This window comes from Mirounga angustirostris, unplaced genomic scaffold, assembly GCF_029215605.1.
Source record: "Mirounga angustirostris isolate CCGP_5_RB_7025 unplaced genomic scaffold, mMirAng1.0.hap1 SCAF_13, whole genome shotgun sequence".
Lineage (NCBI taxonomy): Eukaryota > Metazoa > Chordata > Mammalia > Carnivora > Phocidae > Mirounga > Mirounga angustirostris.
This window is the reverse complement of record NW_026991721.1, coordinates 60,784,576-60,794,162: the sequence shown is the minus strand read 5'-3', so window position 1 is coordinate 60,794,162 and position 9,587 is coordinate 60,784,576. Positions and strand designations below refer to the sequence as shown.

General features: G+C 45.4%; 1 protein-coding gene across 1 annotated transcript; it reads right to left on the bottom strand.

Moving 5' to 3' along the window:
- Positions 1 to 1,113: 1,113 nt before the first annotated feature.
- On the bottom strand, positions 1,114 to 9,026 carry EIF3F (eukaryotic translation initiation factor 3 subunit F). The gene is made up of 8 exons (XM_064577056.1): positions 8,605 to 9,026; positions 5,038 to 5,108; positions 4,702 to 4,781; positions 4,137 to 4,274; positions 2,715 to 2,806; positions 2,163 to 2,299; positions 1,916 to 2,029; positions 1,114 to 1,340 (listed from the first exon to the last, which is right to left on the bottom strand). Exons 1-8 carry the CDS (start codon positions 9,002 to 9,004, stop codon positions 1,263 to 1,265), a joined length of 1,110 nt encoding a protein of 369 aa, XP_064433126.1. The 5' UTR covers positions 9,005 to 9,026; the 3' UTR covers positions 1,114 to 1,262.
- Positions 9,027 to 9,587: the final 561 nt, after the last annotated feature.

Genomic DNA, 9,587 nt, shown 5'->3' with positions numbered 1-9,587 from the left:
ATATTCATTACTTTATCAAATTCACACAGTACTCTAATGGGCTATGTATTATTATGATCTGCATTTTATGACCCTCAGATTTTGTCTTTCCTAAGGTTACAGATCTCAGAACCAGAATCAGGATCCAGGCCTTTTTGATACGCACTTGCCTTCATTCGCCTTTTCACTCCAATATGTAACCAAGCCTCAGTCCCTGAATGATGACCCATTTCTTTCTCAACCTAAGACATCTCGCAGTGCCCAGGTAGAACACTCTAGGATATCAGACGAAAGGGCTGTTTGAGGTCACCACTATCCTATAAAATACCTGGGAAATGGCATCTAGTCTTTGCATAGATTCCAAAGGGTGGTCTCAAGTTACATATATTACCCAAGAAATTTGGAGTTTTGGGGAAATCTCTTTAATCTATAGATACTAATTTTGCCTCCCCAAACCATAGTGGCAAAAAGTTCTTGAATAATTATTCAAGTAGTTTATGACTCTGACCACGTTCTCTACTCTTTCAGTTCAGATTAAGTATCTAATTCTCTTATTTTCCCTGCATGGATTCTCATTTTTACTTCCTGTGGAAACCACATGACCCATCAAGAAATGGTTCAGAGTATTGTCAGTGGATACCTTTCCAGACTGAAAGCCAAAAGAAAAATTTGGTAAAGCGCAGTTAATCCTCAGAAGACTGTCTTTCCACCAGCATATCCTCATGGGTCCCAGGACTGAGATTTGTACCCACTCCCTTCTTTCCTCTCCACTCACTCACTAGCACATGCTCTAGGTACTCCTAACTGTGCACAGGGCACCACTCTGTACTGCCATTCATTTAAGGTGCTATGGAAGAGAAGTGATAAAAATCTATTTTTCGGGGGTTCAGTTTGCTCTGATCATAGGCAAAAGAGTGGGAATAAAGTACCTCTATAAAACCAGTGTGCAAAGAAGGCTATCTGGTCTGGAGTCAGGTGAAGATAAAGTGGCTTGAGCTTGGGCTATGGGTGCAAGCAACCACTGATGGAGAGTCATAAACACACAACCAACCCAGAGTATTCACTTCCTGGTTTCTATGTGTGCTCTAGAACAGTTCTTCCCCCCCACCCAGCAGTAAACTCATGTAAGATGGATTCATTTACAAAAGGTAGGCTATATTTATTTAGAGTCACAAGCAGTTGACTGACTCAGTGTGACTCAAACCACAAGAAAACCATTCTACTTCACTCCATTCTGAGTCCTAGGGTGGCCCAGACTGGCAGGAGTGCTGCGTGGGGCCCATTCACAGGTTTACAAGTTTCTCATTGAGGGCAATCTGTGACTGCGTGAGATTGGCCAGGTAGGTCACCATCAGCAGGTCCTGGAAGAGGAAGAAGCCACAATGAGTGAGGGATTGGGTGGAAAGGGAAAAGAAAGTCTGGCATTGGCCAGCTCCATGGTGAATACTGGGTATGAGGACAGCCTGGATAAATGACAGCTCAGGAAGAGGCTAGGCAAGAGTCGAAGGTGGAAGATAAGAAGGAAATGTTTGAGAACACTTTTTCGTCCCTACCGATACACTAATAAACGTGGGGTGCTTTAGCCAAGGTCCATGGGTAGAATATGGAGGAGGGAGTGTCTGTGAACTCAGATGGGGAAAATAAGAAATTGCATTTTCATTAACCTCTAGATTTAGCATTTCTTTCAGCCATGAATCTACATAACAAGTCACAGTAGTATCAGTACCTGAGATATGGAATCAAGGAAGAGAAGGCGGGGGCATCTCCAAGCACGTGTACTATCTCTTCCTTTGTCCCAACCTGGACTGCAAGGGGTCAAAGGCAAAGCCCCTCCTCCTCTCCCCTCTGGGTCATCTCCCCCAACTCCCTTCACATTTGTGCATGAGCTGAGGTGGGGGAAGACACAAGATCCCAGAAGCCCAGGGACGGCACTCACATTGATGTTGCTGTTGAGCATAGTCTCAAAGTCATCGGGAACTATCTTGGGTACTTGGTTAACCAGACTCATCAAGAAGCGGCCCACGGTATTGTCAGCTGACACCTTTCCAGACTGAGCACCAAACAAAGATACAATGAGGCACAGTTAATTCTCACCACCGAGGACTGCCATTTTGCCAGCACACCTCTCAGTGATCTCGGAGTGGAGATCATGCCCTCCTCCTTTCTTTCCTTCCCCCCCTCACCAGCACATCCTCTGCATACTGCAACACTGTGCTTAGGGCATCCTGGATGCGAGCTGATGCCCCTCCTACTTGCTGCAAGTCGCTTGAGAGCCCAATCACCCGGTTGGGGCTAAAACAGGTCTTCATGATCAGGTCAACTGTGGGAGTGAGATGGGGAATAGAACAGGCACAGAGATTTCAGTCACCCCATCAGGAAAGAGATGATGTCTAACCATTCTGCTAACTTCCCCACCTCCCTCTGGACATAGCCAATTTCTCTAAACTCCCTTGCTCTGCCCTTGTTAGCTTTTCTTCTTCCTGCTAGAGCTCAACTTCTGTACCCAGTATGCTAATCGCTGGTTTTGCTCTTCTATGTATGGCCACATAGCCTCTGGTGCTGATAATTTCCCACCTCTAATAATTCCACAAATAATTCCTGGCAGCCGATTTATATCACAAACCTTAGATCAATGGTTCCTCTTCAACCCACCCAAAGCCCTCCACTCGTTAGAGTGGCAAACCCCTCCCCTGAAAATACCAGACCTCAAAAGAAGGAATGGGAAGGTTACTCACCTCCAATGCGTTCGGTGTCATAATATGCATATTTCACTGTCAGAGGTGTGAACATCACCCCCATGGTCCTCCCAGGGACACCCATTAAAGTGCTGGGGAGAGAGAAGTCAAGATAAACAAATGGACTTGGGGGAGAGCTTCCTAGTCTAGGCTGGGAAAGCACTTATACCAAGAGTACGGGTTCCACAGTTCTGAGATAGGGCTGGAACCATCTAAACCTGAGATTTCGTGGGAGCAAGTCACTTTTTTTCCTCTAGCTCATTCCACATACAAACCCTGGCCTGGGAGAGGGCACTCACCGTTCATACCCGACCTGGCCTTCAGAGGACTGCTTCACTCACTGTGCAATCTCAGTGATGAAACAAGACACTGGATTTCCCTGTCGAGCTGGCTGCCCAGACATCCACCCCCAAGGAAAGAAGAAAAAGGACAGGTCTTTTATGAGACTGAGCCCTTCATCAGCACTGAAAAAAAGCCAATTGACTCCAGCCCACCAAGACTAGACTGGCTGCTATAAGTAATCTCACTATAAGGTGACTGCCTTTACTATGTCAACAGTATTATTTTTAACTGGACCACGAAGAGTCTGAAATATCTGGAAAGGCTAAGAAATCAGGCAATGAATAAAGCTTAGTGGTACACCAACTAGCCCATAAGCACTTGGCATCCACCACCATCTCACCGCATCATGGCTAACTGCTTACATCACAACACACACAAACAGCACAAAGTCAAACTCAGTAAGATAGGCACTAACAAATTCACTCTAACCAGGAAAGACAATCCTCCCAACTCCTCTAGCAGCCCCTTCTTCAGCATGCCACTGGAGCCGTTCTCAACCTCCCCCATCAACGGGCATTTTAACTGCCTGCAAGCTCAGTATGTCAAAACTCTAATCTTATTGTCATCAAAACTGTACTCAACCCTAGGGTAATAGATGTATTCAAAAAAGGACAGTCATCCTTTAATGTGTACTACCCAGAGTCCTGTGTTCAGTTCTCAGAATAATGGCAAACTAAAGGGTGACTCAGAAAAAACAGAACGTAGTGAAGGATTGTGACCAAAATACCACGTGAGGATCAGCTATAGGAGCCATGAAGAGTTAGTTTATAGAAAAGATGACATGAAAAACGTGATAGTTTGCGCAAATACCTAAAAGACTGTCATTTGAAATTGGTTAAGACCAATGAGTAGAAATTTGGGGTACAACTGGTATCTGTGAGTGGATATTTCAGGGACAGATTTTGTTTCAGAGTAAAGCCCTTCTAACGATACCTGTTGAGAGTGAGGAATGGGCTTCCTTAGGAGATAATGAGCTATACACTGAAGGATTAAACCTGCTTTGCGTGGAGGTGGGTGTCATCCAGGCATGGTATGAACTAGATAAGCCTTTACGCCTTTGTGTCCCAAAACACTGGTCACCTGACATAGGCCTTGATGCTCATGCGGCCATTCTGGAGGCTCGTGTCCACAGTGAGGTGAATGGGGTTGGGGGCTTCCCGGCTGTAGTACTCGTGGATCAGCACAGAATGCTCTGTAATGTCATGGCCTGTAGCATACCTGGAAAATGGAACACAGTGTGGATTCACGTCTACATGTGACATTAAGACCAAACACAATGGTGACATGGGTGTCTCTAGGTGCCTGACACTCCTATGGTAGCGTTATCCTCAGTGACTCCCCAAATGTAAAAATAATAAATACACTGAAAACTGTATCAAATCAAATCAAAGGCTGACTCTCAGAGCTCTTACAACTTTATAAGCCACCAGCAAGGCAAAAATACTTGCTTAGGAAAAGCTACATTTCAAAGTAAATATTCTTGGCCTCATGAGATCCGAACTGCCAGCAAAACACACTAAATTCGTAGATCCTTGAGGTAATATACTTCCAATATTCTGTCTCCAAAACAGAGTGTAATGTCTAGTCTGGTGGCAAAAAACCTTGGCAATCACCAAAACTTTCCATTCTCCCCACTCCAACTTACCAGCCCAGGATGAGCTCATTTGGAGAGACTTTCTTGTGTAATTCATACATGTTCTTAGCAAATTCCATGTCAACAGCCACCTAAGAGGGCAGGCAGAAAAGGAAGCTAAGCCAGAAGTCCATAGAAAAAAATGGAAGAAAAGGACAAGGGGCCACCCCCAGCAGACAAAAGAGGGCCAGCAAGTATGTACACATAGAAAAAAAGCTCTTTGAACTGTAGGACTTCTAGTTATGAACTCAACATACTGTGCGGGGGGTGGGGAGGGAGAGGGCTTAGGGAGAGCCTAGCAAACGAATAGCTATAGACCACACAGTGGCAGCTCAAGCTCCCACTCACCTCATCTTCTGACTCGTTGTGCGGCACTGAAAAGCAGTTAGTAACCTCCACTGAATGCTTGTCAACGGTTCCTGTGAGAGAGAATTGTCCATGTGTTATAAAACCCTAGAGCTCTCAATAGCCTCCGATTACTTTCCAAATGCTTTCAGAGGCTTCCTCAAAGTCAATGAACAAAAAATTGAACTCATAAGCTCCAAGTTCAGCCATGTGCATCAATGGAACCAGGATTCTCCAGAGAACTGAAACTCTGAAGTCATCTTTACTTTTTTTTTTTTTAAAGATTTTATTTATTTATTTGACAGAGAGAGACACAGCGAGAGAGGGAACACAAGCAGGGGGAGTGGGAGAGGGAGAAGCAGGCTCCCCGCAGAGCAGGGAGCCCGATGCGGGACTCGATCCCAGGACCCTGGGATCATGACCTGAGCTGAAGGCAGTCGCTTAACCAACTGAGCCACCCAGGCGCCCTTCATCTCTTTACTTTAACCATCAACAAACAGGGTCTATTCTTCCTTCACAAGCTCTTCTGCTATCTGTTCTTTCCTGCTACCAGTCCTGCTCCAGATCTTCACTCTGTGACCTTCACTTTTCAGCCACTAGACTTTCTCTTATAATTCAATCCACAAAACTCTGACAATGTCTACGTTAGCCACCCATACAGAAGCCTAGCCTCAGAGTACAATTTTAGGGAGCTTCACCTGTATCTCCTTTCAGCCATCTAGTCCCGTGGTCATAACCTTAACCCCATCATCATCCAGAAACCTTCTACCTGTAAACCTTAAACATCAGTTTCAGTCTTTTACCACAAGCTTCTATTCTAGTTCTGATACCTTTACTCCCACTACATTTGTTTCTTGACCTAAGACTGCTAGTCCCTTGAGTTCTCCATGTTTCTCTAACCTACTGGCACCATCCATACAAGGCTTCAAGCACTTCCCCCCTTTACCACAGACCACAATGCTGCCACACCTGTGTCTGTTTAATTCCACTTCACTATGGTTTCTGCTCCTGTAGCTGAAACTATGTCTCCAAACCCAGTGGATAAATATGCTTTATCTTATTTGACCTCTCATCAACATTCGATAAATGTGACAATTTCAAACTTCTGAAGCAGTTTTAATTCTTCTATAGTTCCATGCCACTACAACACCCTTTAGTTCGAGCATTTATCACATTGTATTCCAATTATTTACATATGAGTAGATCTTCATCTTGAATTTACGGTTAGAGTAGCTGTTTTGTCAAACTTTGAATTCTAAATACCTAACAGTTTTATGATACTTAAAAGGTACCAGTGACTTCATTTAACCAAATTAAGTATGTTTCATGAATTAATACCTGAGACAATTTTAAGCTCCTAGTGAGCAGTCTTTGTTTCATTGTTCAGTAAGTATTGTCCCTATAACACCTAGCACTGTACCATGATCCCAGTCTGGAAGAAGGATCTGAAGATCTAGATTACAGTCGGTCTAACTAGGATCACTACAGCATCTGGGGCACTTAGTGGTCTCCCTGGGTGAAGAACTGTTTCTTTAGTTAAATAGCTCCAGTGAGTTTGGAATATCTGGCACTGGAGCTAAAAAAGTAAATCAGTATTTGTCAAGTGCGAAGTTAGTGTTGCAAAAAATCATTTATAACAGGAGCTCAAAGCAGGACACAGTTAAGAATGGAGGTGAGGCAAGAGCCAAACTGTGGAAAGAGCCAAGATGTCTATCGACAGATGAATGGATAAAGAAAATGTGGTATATATATACAATGGAATATTAGGCAGCCATTAAAGGAATGAGATCTTGCCATTTGCAACGACGTGGATGGAACTGGAGGGTGTTATGCTGAGCGAAATAAGTCAATCAGAGAAAGACATGTATCATATGATCTCACTGATATGAGGAATTCTTACTCGCAGGAATCAAACTGAGGGTTGCTGGAGTGGGGGATGGGGTGGGAGGGATGGGGTGACTGGGTGATAGATACTGGGGAGGGTATGTGCTCTGGTAAGCGCTGTGAATTGTGCAAGACTGTTGAATCACAGACCTGTACCTCTGAAACAAATAATACATTATATGTTAAAAAAAAAAAAAGGAAGAAGAAGATAGCAGGAGGGAAAGAATGAAGAGGGGGAAATCAGAGGGGGAGACGAACCATGAGAGACCATGGACTCTGAAAAACAAACAGGGTTCTAGAGGGGAGGGGGGTGGGAGGATGGGTTAGCCTGGTGGTGGGTATTGAGGAGGGCACATTCTGCATGGAGCACTGGGTGTTATGCACAAACAATGAATCATGGAACACTACATCAAAAACTAATGATGTAATGTATGGGGATTAACATAACAATAAAAAAAGAATGGAGGTGAGGGTGGTAGTATGAGATGATGGACTGACACGTAACATTTTTCCTGGGATCCTGGAAAATGAGTGGAACTTAAATGAGGGAGAGCAGAGAAGGTATTAGTGGCAAAGAGAATACAAAGGTTTAGTTTGAGGAAAACCTTGACAAGGTTTGGAAGATTATGGATCCATTGAAGTTCCTGTAAAACGCTAAACCTTTAAAGACAGAGAGCAGGTGGGTGGGTGGGTGTGTTGGGGGGGGTGGTGTATAGCGCTGATGTGGTGGAGGATGGCAACCAACAGCCATTTTGTACCTAATGTGTGCCAGCAGTTAGATGCTTTTAGTGATAATTTAGTTCCTGCAAAGACTAAGTCTAAGTAGCCCCCGAAAGAACTAGACTTTAGGTAATTTGTCCCAAGACACATGGTTACTATTTGGTGAAAACTACCTATAAATCTTGTCCTCTTTGCAACACACCGATTGTCTTCTATGGTGGAAGGACTATTACGTATTTGAGAATACGAAAAATGACGATTGAAGCTAGAGTTGATTCACAAAGGTATCTAAAATTGGTGACAAAGATGGAGTGAAATGACTTTGATGGGATCAGCAGTCCCCAGAGAAAGGGGCCTATTATCAGTAATCCTTTACTGCTTCTCAGTTTTACAAATTAACTTATCAGGGAGACTACAGACAGAAGACCAGGATTAAATGTCTAGGAAAGCAGAATATTACTGAAACCCTAAATGAGTTTCTGCCAAACTGGTTTACTTGTTGAAAGGGATGTCTTTTTACAGATGTCCCCACTCCTTTTGCCAACTGGTTAAAAACGTCTTTGTAAACACCTGGAAAATAAGGACATTTAGTCGGGGGGGGGGGGGCGAGGTCACTGGGTTTAGGGAGTCAAACGTTTTTGACTTCCTAGTCAGCATTCTGAATTCATTTTCGGTAGTCTGGGACTAATCACACTTGACCTGAAATAATGCTGGGAAGATTAAAAATAAAAAGTAAATCATTCGGCACATGGTATTTATTCACTAACTCAATACTGCTTACGTATTTTATGTCGACCGAAGTGACAGCAATCTGGCAGGAAAGTTCAAGTTCCTTAAGGAGATAAATCGCGGCAGGAAGGTGGGATGGAGGAATAGGAAGAAGTCAATGGGGATGGGACGAGAAGTGAACAAGATAAAAGGGAGGTGGGAGGTAGAAGAGAACGTCAATTCGGTCTGACCACTCACCCAGCAGAGTCCCGATAACTCGGGCAGCGCCCTCGTTGCGTCGCTCGTAGCTGTCCACGATGGAGGCCAAAATGACCGGGTGCAGCCGGACCACACGGCCGCCAGGGAAGGGGCCTGGGAGAGCAGGACCCGGCAGCGACTGCGCCGGAGTCTGCGCTGGGGCTGGCGTTGAGGCCGGGGTCTGGCCCGGAGCCGCAGTCGTGGCCGCTGCAGTCGCCGAGTCTGAGGAGGAGGCTGGAGCCGGCGTTGGAGCTGGGACCGGCGCTGGAGCCGGAGCCGGCGCTGGCGCTGAGGCTGGGGTTGGGGCCGGGGCTGGGACCGAGGCTGGGGCTGCGGCCGGGGCGGGGGCTGGAGCGGGAGTGGCGGCGGGAGCACTCGCCGCTGCTACCGGTGTGGCCATCTTGTCGAGAAAGAAAAAGCCAGAAGCGGAAGGGGGTGAGTTGAAGAATATTAGGAGCACGATAGGCTGAATTTGAACCACGTGAACTAGATCTTTGCGCCTATTGGTTACGGATGATGCTTCTCAAGGCACTACAATTTCCTGCTCTGGGTTTGTGCTCTTTGATTTCGGTCCGATGAGCACTGAGTGAGAACCGAGCTAAATAGTTCCGAACAAACTTGGGACGGCGCTGAGAGAAGAGGAACAATTCCGTCTGCGCAGCTGCCGCCAGATGGACCTAGAGAGCGGAGAATGGGTCGCAATCCCTGTTTTGACTTCAAAGGGACAGTGAATGTTAAAGTGCCTTTTAAAAAATTTTTTATTGTTATGTTAATCACCATACATTACATCATTAGTTTTTGATGTAGTGTTCCATGATTCATTGTTTGTGCATAACACCCAGTGCTCCATGCAGAACGTGCCCTCCTCAGTACCCACCACCAGGCTAACCCATCCTCCCACCCCCCTCCCCTCTAGAGCCCTCAGTTTGTTTCTCAGAGTCCATCGTCTCTCATGGTTCGTCTCCCCCTCCGATTTCCCCCCC